We start from the raw sequence: 14,914 nt of genomic DNA, 5'->3' as shown, positions 1-14,914 counted from the left end.
TTCTCATTTTAGATGATATATGGGCTGCAATAGGCTATCCATGTTAATATAAGTTTACAAAATCAATTAAATGAATGTTATTACTTTGAAGCTTGGTGGCACATGGATTATTAAAAGAACATGTATAGATTTTGGGTCTTTGAAAGGTTTCTGAATCAATTCTGTTATTTACTCTGTAAATAAGCTGGACTGCCTGATAAAAACATTCAGCATATATTTAATTGACAAGACAATTTATTTATAAGGAATAAGAGATCAAAGGACTGAAAATGAAAATATTAGTTTTCTGATTTAGTTGACCATTCTGCTAATGTGAAGGCCTAATATATGTGTATATTGGTAATTATTGATAAATGCCAGCAGAGGCAATACTCTGACTTACTGTGTTCTGACTTCATACTTTTTTAATCTGTTTTAATGTTTATTTCAGGCTGATTGAAGTTAGGTAATGAATACAAAGGAATTGGAGAGCAAGGTAGGTGTGAAGAGATGCTGGGGCCTGTTTTACAAGAGAACTCACGACTATAAGACCCAAAACTGTAGGTGCTTGTAAAGTTTTGCAAAATAGATCATTCTGTTCAAAACTGCTAGCATTAAAATAACTTTCTACATTACTTTTAAAAAGATTAAATAAATCATTATTAAGTTTGGGGGGTATATAGGAATCACCTTGTCCGTCTGTCCGTTTGTCTGTCCGTCCGTCCGTCCGTCTGTCTGTGCAATCGTGTCCGGTCCATATCTTTCTTACAGAGGAACATTAGAATCTACTACTTCACACAAAGATTGCCCATGACCTAAGGGTGTGTCATGACCTTGACCCAAGGTCATTTGGGGAACTTCAAAGTCACTGGAAGAAAAATTTCATAATTCATGTCTGGTCCATATCTTTCTTATAGATAAACTTGGTAGGTTCTCATTTCACACAAAGATTGCCCATGACCTAAGGGTGTGTCATGACCTTGACCCAAGGTCGTTTGGGGAAGTTCAAGGTCACTGGAAGAAAAATTTCATAATTCGTGTCGGGTCCATATCTTTCTTATGGATAAACTTGGTAGGCTCTCATTTCACACAAAGATTGCCCATGGCCCAAGGGTGTGTCATGACCTTGACCCAAGGTCATTTGGGGAAGTTCAAGGTCACTGGAAGAAAAATTTCATAATTCGTGTCCTGTCCATATCTTTCTTATGGATAAACTTGGTAGGTTCTCATCTCACACAAAGATTGCCCATGACCCAGGGGTGTGTCATGACCTTGACCCAAGGTTATTTGGGGAAGTTCAAGGTCACTGGAAGAAAAATTTCATAATTCATGTTTGATACATATCTTTATAAGGAAAAACTTACTTCTGAAAAACCCAGCGGGGGTATTTTGTCCCGTTTGGACAGTTCTAGTTTTCACTTTGATGCAAATAAGAAAGTTTGTTTTTGTTCTTAGTCATAATCGAGTTCTTTTATAAAATGGACACATGTTCTTGTTACAAAGATCTTAATCATATAAGAAAAATGAAAAAGTAAATATGTACTTATGATATATAGATAACACATTTTTCATGTGTTTTATCAAGCAAAAAAAAAAAAAACCACACACACTTACTGGTCAGGAATATGACCATGCCATGCAGGGCATGTAGTTGTTTGTCATGTCCAATGAGTCCTTCCTTCCTTCCTGTTCTTCACTCTGTCCATTCACTTTGTGCTTCCACTATTCAAGATAAGCTTAATATCAAATTTACCACAAAGACACATATTGATGAGAGCAATTTAATCGTATTATAATTCTCTATTTATGACCTTGATCTCCCTGTTTCTCATTTACTGTCCTTTCAAAGAAACCCGACCAATAGCAGATTCATACACAAAGCTTTACAAGTCAATATCAGCTATGTATTCTTGAAGCAAAATTATACATTTTTGTCATCCTGTACAATATATAAATACTATACATTACACTGTTCAGATACTCCTACAAGTAAGAGCCTAGGTTAACGTCCCTACTCTCCTTATATACCTCAGACAATGGATGCTAGAGGATGCTGGAGTAACTGTTCAGATATTTTACTTCTGCAAAAATTTAATTCGTTTTGTCTAATTGATGATAAAGGTTTAAATTACAAACAGCTTTATCATAACAAAAAAGCACATTTTCACAGCAAAATAGAATTATTAAAAGTGCTGCTTATATTGCTTTTAGGGTTTACAATGCAAAAATGGATACTGCCATTAAATAGAATAAATTATAAGGGTAATGGGAATGTAATTTTTTTTGTCACCCACTTTAACCTTTGCCTGTCTATCTATTTCTGACTATCTGTAACACTTTCGTTTCTGCCTGATATCTGGAGAAGCTTTTGAGCTTTTGCTATAAACTCAAATGCAACAACTCTCAATGGTCTAAGGGAGGCCCCTATTGATTTTTAGGTAAGGTTAGGGTCATAAATTCACCCAATGTCTGTGTGTATAAAACTCATTTCCAGGCAATATCTTGAGAAGCCTTAATATTTAAGCTATTGCAGCGAAATTTTATATGTCAACTTCCTATGGCGTAAGGAAGACCTCTGTTGGGTCAAAAGGTTAAAGGTCGGGGTCATACATTCTCTCTCTGTGTGTGTGTGTGTGTGTGTGTGTGTGTGTGTAAAGCTTTATTTCTGGGCCATATCTCAGAAAGCTTTTGAGTTTTTGTAATTAAATTTATTACCATAACTCCACATGAGATATCTCTTTCATTTGTCATCATCACTTTTTGTGGCAAATATTATATACTGTAAACCAACTTTAATTTGCGACAACTTTATTTCGCGATTTAGCAAGGGTAAACAAGTTCACGACAATTAGTTTTCACGATCAAGCGTTGTTTGCATCAGTTGTTAATTGACACAGAGACTTCAAGGACCGGTTCAGGGTGAGAAATATTAGCGATGGCAAGGCTCTCGCGAACTTCGCGAAAAATACTCACACGTGAATGAAAGTTGGTTTACAGTACCTGCTTGTTAGCTGTCTAGATCTGTATTACAGTTGTACAATTTTTTTTTTGAATTCACTAATTATATTGTTTTTCTTTTTACAATTATTTATAGGACCCCTCTCCTTTGCGAAGTAAATCAAAATACAATAAATTTCACAAACTATTCAAAGCAGTGCCTGAAGAGGAATACCCACTAAATGGTAAGTTGTTACACGATTGTATTAGTGATTTGATTTTATGCCAGGTGCTTGTACAGTACCTAACACATAGTAAACATTGTAAATTAGAAAAAAATTACTTGTATTATTAATACATGTGTAACATGAATTAAATTTTGCATTCTTGATGCTGTGAACAATGTTGAGAATCATGTTTCATGGGTTTTCAATTGCAGATTATTCATGTGCCTATATTGGAGATATTCTGTTACATGGTAGCATATACATATCACAAAACTGGATTTGCTTTTACTCCAAGATACGTGCCCGTGGACGGAGGGTAAGTTAGAGGCTTCGTTAAACAGAATCTAGGAATGAGGCAGTTTGTATGTACACTATAAAAAATATTAACATTGCCAGTGTTCCCTTGCCATTTCCATTGTACATTGTATTTAAGAAATTATTTCTGTGTCAGGGGAATGCTTTGAGAGTAAGGCCCAATTGGTGAGAGATTCTTTTTGGCAAATACATGTACATGTAAAAACTGAGTTTGAAGGGCAAAGTTTTTTTTATATGATACCGAGAGGTGTCTATTCTTGAAGGATTCTGATGACCAGGGAATTGTATGTTTTCTACTCTCTATAGAGAAATTCAGAAGTTCGATTCAAGGGAGCTGACTGGGGTTTTATTGTGTGAAAACTACAATAGAGAAATTCTTTAATTTTATACCACATGTAGCTTACATTGACTTTAGTGTATAGGCCAAGTTTAGGGGAAATCTACTGTCTAGGTATTTTTTAGGGACCGTCTCAAAACACAGGTACATTTACTATAGGATTATATAGGAAAGTACCTATTTTTTTACACTTTAAAGCAAATTTTACAAATACTATATAAGAATTTCGCTCAATTTATAAGATATGATGAGTAATGCTATATTGTACATTATATGTAAGGAACACAAAATTATCCTATCTTATCTTATTTCTGAAGGGCACTCTCAAAATGTCAAAATTAATGAAATTTCCTTGTTCTTTAATGGAGTACTACAAAATATGACAGATACAAAGGATTTATACAAAAAAAAGTTTAAAATAATTTAGAGAAACTCAAATTCCTACACTTCAAATTTCAAGAGCTTAAAATTTATATGAACAAAATGCATGCTAATGTTCACACGTAAAAAGGAAGATCTTCAAAGGTGCAATGTAATTCAATATACATTGTATAATCAACAATAGGGCTTATAGCTGGGATTAATTACACTGTTGATGATGACATAGTACCTATAACAATAACACGATTATTGGCTTTGGTGAATTCAGTACTGAAAATCAAAATAATTTTATTACGTGTACCAATATTAAAGAATTGATAAATAATTTACAGGGACATGCTTCAATCTGATGAGCAAAAATTGACTCCTGATTGGAAAATTGTTCTTTGTTATCAGCATTCTTGTAGCATTTAGAATGCTTCACAGTACAATATGCCACATATCATTCCAATTGTTAACAGCATGTTCTCTGGGGTTTCTTTTTCCAATATCACCAACAGCAAGTGAAGGTTTAGAAGTGATTGACTCTATCTGTTTCAAATACTATAAGAATATTTAGTTTCATTTGGTATAAAATATCAATAATAGTTTTACCTCTGACTAATACAATGTTTATTTTAAGGAGAATGAAGGGTTAATGTACAGACAATCATGTAAAAAGTCTGTAATAAACATTTCTAAATGTAAAACCTATAATTGTGGCTGTGATTGCTTACTTTTGAGTTACTTTGATGGAATCTGGGTTAGCGTAGGAGAAGGGACTCTCCTGTTTCCCAATATAATGACACCTGTAGGTGTGTCCATTTTAGAGACAACAGGCTCATCATGTATCTATATATGACTACATATCTTACACATATTTTAGTGGGGAAACAATTCTGTCTAAGACCCCTAATTATCATTAAATCAATAACAGAGAGCAGTGCATGCATAGTGAAGACAAACAAGTAAAAGAATGCAATGTAATATTTTCCCTATTTTTCAGCTTCAGATTCCACTGGAGAAAGTGATCAGCATTACAAGGGAGAAAACTGCACTCGTGTTTCCAAATGCTATTGGTGTGCAGACTGCTGAGGAAAAGGTATGCATACTACATAGTCTATGGGTGCAAATCTCATACCGAAATATACCAATTTTTTTGCGATAATCCACACAAAAAAAAAAAGATACAGTATTTATAGGGAATCTAATTTTTAGTCTTTTTATTGTTGATAAAGTTGTTTTTTGACATTTTTTTTCTTAAATAATAAATGTAAAACCTTTGAAAAAAATATAGAACACGGAAGTCATTTAAAGATCTTTTTTACTTACAGTATACATTTGGATCTTTTCTCATGAGAGACAATGCATACAAGTTTATAAACACAGTATGGAAGAAAACCCAATCTGTCAAAAGAATTCAGGTAATTTAAAAGTTTCTGATTTTGAAATGAATGTAATGTAATAGTACATTTAGAATAGATATTAGCTTAAAACAAAAGTTGTTAATTGCCCAAAGGAATGATATACAAGTATGCTTTATTTTTGTACATTAAATGTGGCACTGTGTTGTAAGACTTTTAAATGAAAGCAATGGATGATTTCTAATTGTTTCATATCGTAAAACATTCTGTTCTTGTTTAAATTCACCCCTCCCCTTGTAGTTTTCTACTTTTCTTTTTTGTTACTTTATTATTCTACATCCCCTTTGTAAGCATTTGCATCATGAAGCAGGTTCATTTTCCTTGCATACGAACTTGCAGATGTGCTGTATCTACAGATGCTTTATGACAGATGTGTTTTGGATTTTACATCAGACCTTAATTTTCTGATGTGTGGCTATTACTAAGAATTCTTGAAGTCCTTCCTTGCATAGATAATTCATAAGGGATGCTGTCACCGTCAATTTTGGTTTGGACTGCTGGATCAATCTTAGTTTGGATGACTATCTTACCTATATTAAATGTATGAGTGCATGTGCACATTAAAATCTTTAATGTCTTAATCTTGGGCATGGAGCAGATCCATGCCCAAGTATAGTACTAAGAACATTAGTTTGATTAAACTGAAAGGATGATGGATGTATTATAGTGGTGCTAATTTTTACCAGTCATACTTCACATGCTGATTTGACCTGTTTTTGATGAGTGGTAAGATTAAGTAATAATGAATCCTTCCTTGACAAACTTGTGATTGATGAATACAGTAGATATGCTGACTACCTTTCATGGTTCATATACATACTTTATATGTGACCTGTGACCTATATTTTGAAGGTGAATGGACAAAGTATTTTTTGAACAGGTCCACAAGTTACTTTAAGCTCTAAAGCTCTACTTTATGCCAAACTTGCAATGATGATGAGTCAATGGATGTACATAACTAAACTCTTGCATCAGATACTATATTTTACAGGTGTGTGTGTGTGTGTGTGTGAAACACTTGATGAGGCCTTGCATGTAAATTCTTTTTGATTGTGTAGAGCCTTATGTAACTTTTGGTTTCAGTACTTTTCTTTCAACAAAATTTGGCTTTAGCTGTATTTATTTTAATTTTCAGAATGATCATACATTTGATTTTCTAAAAGAAACTGCAGTACTTAATGCCTCTGTAAGTAGATCAAAGATCAAATTAAATGCAATACTAATGACTGATCTTAATTTGGTTTTGCATCTTTTTTTATTGCTTAACTCACATTTACATCATGGTTCTTTTCATTAATTGAAAATTCGGTACATATGTGCTTAACTCCATGACATCTATATAATTAAAATTGCCAGGAGAAAAATGATTCAGGGTTAATCAAGCATATAATGGATTCTAATAAAAGGATTGATGTATCAAGAATTTAATTTTACACTGTAATTTAGTAAATTAACTGAATTTGAAGTTTCAAAGATAATACATAACAAATTTTGAAATGATTGTAGGTCTCTACTCCTGTATTCTCTATTGGGCCATCAGAGTGTGATAACGAAGTGGAGGAGGAGGAAGCCTGCTCTATAGAGGAAGATCCCGAGGGTCGTGAGGAATATCCAGAGGGTCACGAGGAATATCCCAAGGGATGCGTTAACTGTGATAATCAGACTGTCCACACCAACTCAAGCTCTAATCAAAATAACAATATAGTCACGTCAGACTCTTCTGATGTGGGCGTGTGCAATCTTTGTGATAAATTAGACAGTGATAAACTTGACTCTACTAAGTTTCTTGAAAATGGCAAATCCCCGACCTCAGTCCGAAAAGATCAAGGCAAGGGACCAGTGATTCGTGCTTTTAACATTCCATATATTTTTGAATGTAAGTAGTACATGTACCGGTATTCATTGGGCAATTAGTCACTCTGAAACAATACTTAAGATAATAAATCTTCTTGAAGTATGCTTTGTAAAAGGAAATACATCTACTGTAATATCAATTAGCAGATGAAAAAAAAAACAGTTGATATTAAAACTGTCAATGCATGTGCATTACCTCACAAAATTTCTTAATATTCCATGTTGATTGAATAAAATCCATGTCTTGCAAGTTAATATTAGACAATTTTAAGAACATTTTTGGCTTTAAAAATATTTTCAAAGGAATCTTTTTTTTCCCATTATACATTAAATCATAAAATTTCTGCAACCATCTTGAAATTATCTTGGGCCAAAATGAAAGTTTATTGACCCTGCTTCTACCAGAGGTACATGTATATATGTGTCATTATAACCATCAGTTAACCTTCTTTTCTTTACACTTTTGTTTTACAGGTTTTGAAGTGCATAAAATGATGGCTGCTTTTTCAGAATTAAGTTTAAAGTTCCAAAAGTAAGAATTCATTACTTTGTCTTAAGACTAGAATGCCTTGACCTTTTTAAATGTGGAAAAAAAGATAAAAAAGGGGGGGGGGGGGGTAAACATGACCGTCTTTTTCCCACATGCACTAATTCTGCACCATGAACTTTTTGTACATTACATTGATTATGACTAAAAGCTCTTTGTCATACATGTAATAAATATAATATTTAGATTTAAATCTTTCTTTGCTGATTGATATCACTATACATGTCCTGGTATGTCATCAAGAGATTTTTGTTTTACAGGATACCCAGAACCAATTTGTTGTTAGCTGTCTGTTCTGTTATGTAAGTCATAAAAAAATTATGAAATAAATAGAATGATATTCGAGTTTAAACAGAAATAAGGAACTTGGACATCATTTATATAACTATATTTAATATTGCTTACATAAATGTAAATAGAGAATTTTTCAAAATATTTTCGACTGTAGCTTGCAGAAAAAGCAATATCATTATAATATTCTTTTCATCTGAAATTGCAGATGAATTAAATATTGGATTCTGTATTTTGTAGGATTTTTTTTAAAATTCTGCATATCATTGTTGTCATCTGGTATAATTGTGGATCAAGGATTGAAATCTGTACATTGTAGGATTCTGTTTTTAATGCTTTCTGCTGTTGCCCTTACATACAAGATCTTGGTTCTTCAAGCAAGAATTGATGGGAAAGAATTCTGGACCCCAGTGGCCAAACAGAACTGGAGGTACCTTTTCTTTATTAATTTATTGACCATCTTTTTAAGATGGAGGCCACTGAGCCATAGCCAACACCAAATTTCCAAAATGCTTAAATATTTTGTTATTGCAGTCTGCACCATATTGAGTTGGATGTCAAATATAAAACTTTGCAGAAAACACTGCATTTGATTATTTTTTATGTCCTTTTCTGTATTTGTGTAATACTTTGTAGGAGCAATCTGTATTCCAGTTTCTATGAACTGCAGGCCAGTTCCCACATGGCCACTATACAACAACTTCACCAGGTCCTGGAGGCCAATCTCCACATGTTAGAGGAGGTATGATTTCTCTGCTCTGTTTCCTAAAATAAAAGTAGACCTTAATCCATGTATACAATGTTGTTCAGTACAAAGATTGACTGAAATTAAAATGGGTGACTTTTAATGGCAGTTGAAAAGTTGGAAGGAAAAAATATTTTTTATTTCCAAATTTTCATTATAATTACATGTATACATTTTATACAAACTTAATAATACTTTAAATTTTAGATTGGTTTGAATCTGAAATCTTTGCAAACAACAACAGGCAATTTAAACAATTGTCAAACCAAAGAAGAGAATTGCAAAAACACCAAAGTATAGTCATACATTAAACACCTACGTCCTCTGCTTTGGAATCATACAGGGTGTGTCATCAATCTTTGGAATCATACAGGGTGTGTCATCAATCTTTGATAAAGTGGACTTACATAAGACCAGGGCTAGAGAAAAAAGTCTTGGAGAGTGTGCTTCTGTCTCCTTGTTTGTGGATTTTTATTTTTTAAAATCCATGATGTGTGAATGCTCTATGCATTTTTATTTGTCATTACTTAGAATAATGATGTCCTATTTACATGTGAGTGGAAAATACTGTGTACTTTCCCTGTATGTACATGTACATATATATTCTAAGGTCAACCTTTTTCATCAAGTCTGTGATAATTATTTTTTTATGGTCACAAAAGTTAAGCCTGCCATCTTTGATTTGTTTATTGCGTGCAATCAGAAATGTTTATGGAATGTGCTTTTGTTCTGTTCTAGCTGTTTTTCACCGGAAAAGAATGTGATTATATACACCAAGAGTAGTATGTATTTACAAAGCTTTTTCACATTCACCATTACTGTACTTGAATTCTGATCTGCTGCTACAAAGAAATTTATATAATTTTATTTTTAGGATTTACATCCTGTAGTTCTGTATAGTATTTAAATGCAAAAGATACTTTCTATTAAATTTCAGTTTAAGTTTAAAACTGGTACATGTACTTAAAACAATTTTTGATGAATTCATATTTGACAGGAAAATGTAATTTTTAGAGAAAAGAATTCTATCAATATAGAACTGTCATATGACATCCTGTTTATGGTTAAGATAGACTGATGTATCCCTTTAAAACTTATATTTAATGCTTTTATTTATTGATGCATTAGTAATAGCATATTGAAAAATCATTTTCACTTTGTAAGACCTTTCCTATATTTAAGTGCAATATCAGTACATCAAGTCACAAAGTGTGACCAGTTGTGTTTGTTGGGGCTGACTGGAAAACATGCACTTTTAATTTTAACAAGTTTTAGTGTTAGGTTGTTGGTCATGAATTACAATTGCATCTTATTCAAATTAAGTATAATTTAAAAGCAGATCATTTTGCCTGACATGGCCTGAAAACATTAGCTATTAAGATATATCTGAGGGGGCACATTATTGCAGCAACCTGTGATTGTGAAAAGAATCACTTAAAATAGAATTACTAGCATGCATATATATGCATTTAAATTTAAATAAATTATGTACGGTAGTCAAATTCACTAAACATGTTAAAATTATGTATTGATAAACATTTCTAAGGAATGTTAAGGGGTCTCTGATTTTCAGAGTTCTCAACATGGAATATACATATTAGAATTTCTATTTACATATGTGCCATAAAAATTACTAAAGTTATTTTTAGTGTACAGTGTATTTTCTTAATATTACTAATATATTAATCAACCTTAATACTATAACAAATTTCAGCCATAAATTAATTAGGACAATGATAATTTTATTTTGACCTTGTGTGTAACTTTTTATAACTGGTCGTGAGGAAATGTTTTCATAATGGGTTGCTTTTTTCTAATAATATACATGTAACACAAAACTTTTTTTAAAAAAATTATTATGCAATTCTTTCTCATTTAAACATCTCCATCTGGAATTGCAGTAAATCATTTTTTTCCAAGATTAAAACAACCTCAACATTTGTTTAACAAAATGGAATAAAAGCTTGCATCTTCTCAATTTTCAACATAATATGTCCAAAATAGCATTGAAATGCTATTAGAAGCTTGTAGGAAGCTTCTATTTATCAGTGTTTGAAATTTTATGTGCTGTGGCATTTTTATTGTTAATTTTTTTGGACAGTGTTGTACTTGTCTTTGTGAGCTGCATCTACATCTATTTAAAATTATGTTGATTTGAATTAAGTTACCAGACTTGACACTTTAATTTGAGAACAAGCTTTCTGTTTCCAATATGCACCAGAGTTGAAACCAAGCCATCAGTATTGTACATGATGTTGTTTGAATTTTCTCAAATGTCATTTGCATTTTAGGCAAATTTTGTGACTGTATACATGTGGTATAGTGTTTTTCATTTTCCCCTTTTTGATGGTAACAATCCATTTTTCATACAAGTTTTCTGCTCAGCATAACAGAATTCAATGAGTACACATGACAGCCCCTGCATTTGAATTATGCAATGTTTACAAGCAGACAATCAGCCATATTTTTTGTTTTGTATTTTAAATCACCCACCACATCACAATGGCTTAATATTTTTGACCTCAGGTACACATTCTGTGAGTGGATGTATTCTAGTGATGATGTTAGCAGTTTTCACAGCTAGATTACTTGTTTAATACACCATTTATGTATTATAAAACCTTTACTCAAATGACAATGTTTCAATCAGTATAAATCAGCATTGTGCCATCATGTTAACTTTTAAACAAATTTAAGAGCCAAATTTTTACTCTGTTTACCTAAGTTGTACTTATACAAATATAAAGTACATGGTTTGTAAGGAAATCTTAATATTGAGGAAAATATCAGACAAGTTTTAAAAACAACGAAATATGAATAGGTTATTGGATTCATTTGAATATTTATGTTTAAAAAATAAAAAGAAAAGAAATAAAACATTCAAGTTTTGATTGTGCATGTAAATGTTTAAAAAATCTAAAGTTCTTTTGTGTTTCTGCTTCTCATCATTGAGCTGTTTTCTTAACTGGTGGTGGGGATGCATGTGCAAGAATAATCAGGATTTGGGTCTTCAGGGTTTTTATGTTGTCTTAAAGATTTGTGTTTGATATTTGAATTTATACAATTGCCATTCCTATATTTTCATTCCAAAGAGTCCCAAGAATATTTGTGAAGGAAATTGGGCACTTGCAAATAATTTTTTATAAAAAATTGTAATTATTGCTAATACATGTATCATTCTTGTTATTGTTTGGAGAGGGTTGTGGGGTGGTTTTAATTTGTAGTTTGTTACATTGTTGGTGTTTCTTTTGTTTTGGCAAGACAACTGAGCTACTTTCAGTTTTATTGAATTTGTTGTTTGGGTGCATATATAAAGCTTTCAGATACATATTCATGATGAGTAAGTGCTAAAAAAATTGATGAACTTGTAGCAGAGCAACAGCATTTAAGTTTACCTCCTGTTCATATGCATGACTTGCAGTTCTTTGTGTATTTTACAATTTGTCATTAATTTTTCGCTAATATTAATAGATTTAGAACAATCCTGCTGTTTTCTGTTGATTTTGAAGATTTTTATGCATATTTTTTATGTAGATAGGGCATAAACTAAGTATTTAAGAGCATGAACATAGATAAAAACTCTAAAAGAAACTCAAATGACAATGTAAAAAAAATCTTAATTTTATTTCTGATCAATATGTTGTGTATTTTGTGTATTCATCACAGGTAAAACACTTTTGTTACATGTTTTTCATGGTGATACTCATTCAGGCAATCCATTGTCCTATTTAAGGTTAAGATCTAGTTACCAGTACTATACATTTTAACTAAAAAAAAAAACAACAATAATTTTGCTCTTAGATCTATTAAGACATCATACACTTGCATGCATGTTGTTAAAACTTACATGACCACAGTAGATGTTGTTCATGTATAAATAAAATGCAGGAAAATATGCATTGAAGATCAGATGTTTGTAAGATATTACCTGGTACTCAAAACCTAGCTGTTTCTATATTTTTTGTTCAAATTACATACACAGTAATTGCAAAATTTAATGACCTATGTATATGTTGTAATAATATTGTGTTTTTGTGCAAAAGAAAAAAAAATTCCTAAAAACTCTGTTTTTTACACAATTACATATATACAAAATTAAATTTTTCTTGCAAAAACATTTTTAAATCCAGACAGTATTTTCTATAAAAATCTAGTCTACAAAATTGTATTTCATAATGTTTTTATTTGTAACAAATCATTCAGAAATGCACCTGTTTCAGATCTTGGAAACAAATGATGAGATCATTACTTGTACTCTTCATTTTGACAAGGAGTTTCAAACCTTCAATTGTTTAAATAAATTAAAATTTCCAGTTGGTTTCCAGTTTGTGCTGGATTGATTTGATCTCTTATTAAACCCAATATTCAGTATTGTAGACTGATGTTTGTGTTGTTGAACTTCCATACTAACCATATTTTTCTATATGAATTTTACCCTCAGTATCTTAAAACCTTTGGATTTTTCTCAGTTCATCAACTGAGATACTTTCAATTGTACATGATGTATGCCTTTGTAACCAAAAAAGAAAAACCTATTGACCATATAAAAAGATGAATATGTACAATGTACTGAAAAGTTCAAAAATTCACGAAGAATCCTTACATATCTGTATAGTGTAAATATGTACCACATCTCTTAAAGAGGAACCATTTGTCACAAACCATGTTATATTGTTAGTAATGACCTTCCATGTCAGTAATTTGTTTTGTTTAGGATTAATTGTCATGGCATTGTGTGTATAAACTTATACAACATATTCAATTTATATTGAAGGTTTTTTGTACTTAAAAATTCCAAATATAAGATCCATCCAAGATTTGTAAGCTTCTATTTTTTTTGTGTCGATTCTGTCATAACTATCAATCATAGAAACAGATAAACTGAAGTAGACATAATTAGTATAGAAAAATACTTTGTTTAGTTGTGTACTCGCTACTGCAACTGCAGTTCATAAGAATTTTCATTATGATGAGACAAAGAGTCATTATTTATTGTTTTGTTGATTGTGCTGTAATCCTAATTATATTGATTTGAGCCATGATGCTCTTGTGTGAAATTTTGAGGAAATAAACTATTTTGTTTTTTAAATCTTTTGTAATTGCTTGGTAAATTACAGCCACTTCTTAGGTTTTATGCTTACAAGATGCAGCATCAATTTTAGTTCTTCCTTTATGAAAAGTTATCATTTATAATAACACCGTACAAGCTCTTGTAAATACACATGGAAAAAGTATATGCATAATGCCATTTATTGTCAAAGAACTATATGCGGTATTAACCAACATTTGCCCCCCAAAATCAAACTTTGATGGAGTAATATTTAATTAAGTCCTTAAACAGGGGAGTATATGCTGACTTCAAAGCACTGAATAATTTCATAAATAATGACGTCATATGTACGTAATGACGTCACAAATATGACGTAAATTTCAGTTTTTTATGAATTTTGCAGAAAAATGTACATATTTCGTCGATATTTTAAATAAAAGTCACCGAGCGCATGTGTGTTCAGGATAAATATTTTGATATAATGTGTAGAATGATGATATCAATGAAATATGTCAATATTGTTCCTGAACACACATGCGCTCTATAAATTTTAAAGCTTAAATTGTTGAAATTTTGTCCATTTTGTCCTCTTTCTGAAAAAGGATATAAAATCGAACTAGTTTGTGACGTCATAAAAACAGAAATTGTGAATACACTGCTCTGGAACTATAATATTTTCTGTTAACTTATATTTCTCGTACAATTTATTGAATTCAGCACATTTCAGGAAGTTTTCAAAATTTGACTTTAGTGGGGGCAAACATATGCAATATACCGCATATAGTTCTTTCAGAATTGAAGATTCTGAATACAAGTATTTCAAATGACTTGAAATTCAATATACGAAG

At 31.5% G+C, this 14,914-nt stretch overlaps 1 protein-coding gene and 1 long non-coding RNA gene across 3 annotated transcripts in view; both read left to right on the top strand.

Annotated features, from left to right (window-relative positions):
- LOC134260590 (GRAM domain-containing protein 2B-like) overlaps positions 1-9,358 on the top strand; it is a 28,452-nt gene extending 19,094 nt beyond the window's left edge. For both annotated transcript variants that reach the window (XM_062743137.1, XM_062743146.1), the window contains 12 exons: positions 431-475; positions 3,074-3,161; positions 3,356-3,459; positions 5,162-5,257; positions 5,490-5,579; positions 6,715-6,765; positions 7,086-7,455; positions 7,908-7,965; positions 8,241-8,282; positions 8,591-8,701; positions 8,908-9,013; positions 9,224-9,358. In XM_062743137.1, the coding sequence (XP_062599121.1) occupies positions 449-475; positions 3,074-3,161; positions 3,356-3,459; positions 5,162-5,257; positions 5,490-5,579; positions 6,715-6,765; positions 7,086-7,455; positions 7,908-7,965; positions 8,241-8,282; positions 8,591-8,701; positions 8,908-9,013; positions 9,224-9,316 (1,236 nt within the window). In that variant the 5' untranslated portion in view covers positions 431-448 and the 3' untranslated portion in view covers positions 9,317-9,358. The remainder of the gene's footprint in view (positions 1-430; positions 476-3,073; positions 3,162-3,355; positions 3,460-5,161; positions 5,258-5,489; positions 5,580-6,714; positions 6,766-7,085; positions 7,456-7,907; positions 7,966-8,240; positions 8,283-8,590; positions 8,702-8,907; positions 9,014-9,223) is intronic.
- A 31-nt stretch (positions 9,359-9,389) lies between these two features.
- Positions 9,390-14,105, top strand: LOC134260603 (uncharacterized). The gene is made up of 2 exons (XR_009990578.1): positions 9,390-12,309; positions 12,340-14,105. It is a non-coding gene; the product is annotated as an uncharacterized LOC134260603 (long non-coding RNA).
- Positions 14,106-14,914: the final 809 nt, after the last annotated feature.

The sequence above is a fragment of the Saccostrea cucullata genome, unplaced genomic scaffold, assembly GCF_032062105.1.
Source record: "Saccostrea cucullata isolate Sc308-1 unplaced genomic scaffold, CSIRO_AGI_Scuc_v1 ctg785, whole genome shotgun sequence".
Taxonomy (NCBI): Eukaryota; Metazoa; Mollusca; class Bivalvia; order Ostreida; family Ostreidae; genus Saccostrea; species Saccostrea cuccullata.
This window is presented reverse-complemented; position numbering and strand designations above follow the sequence as displayed.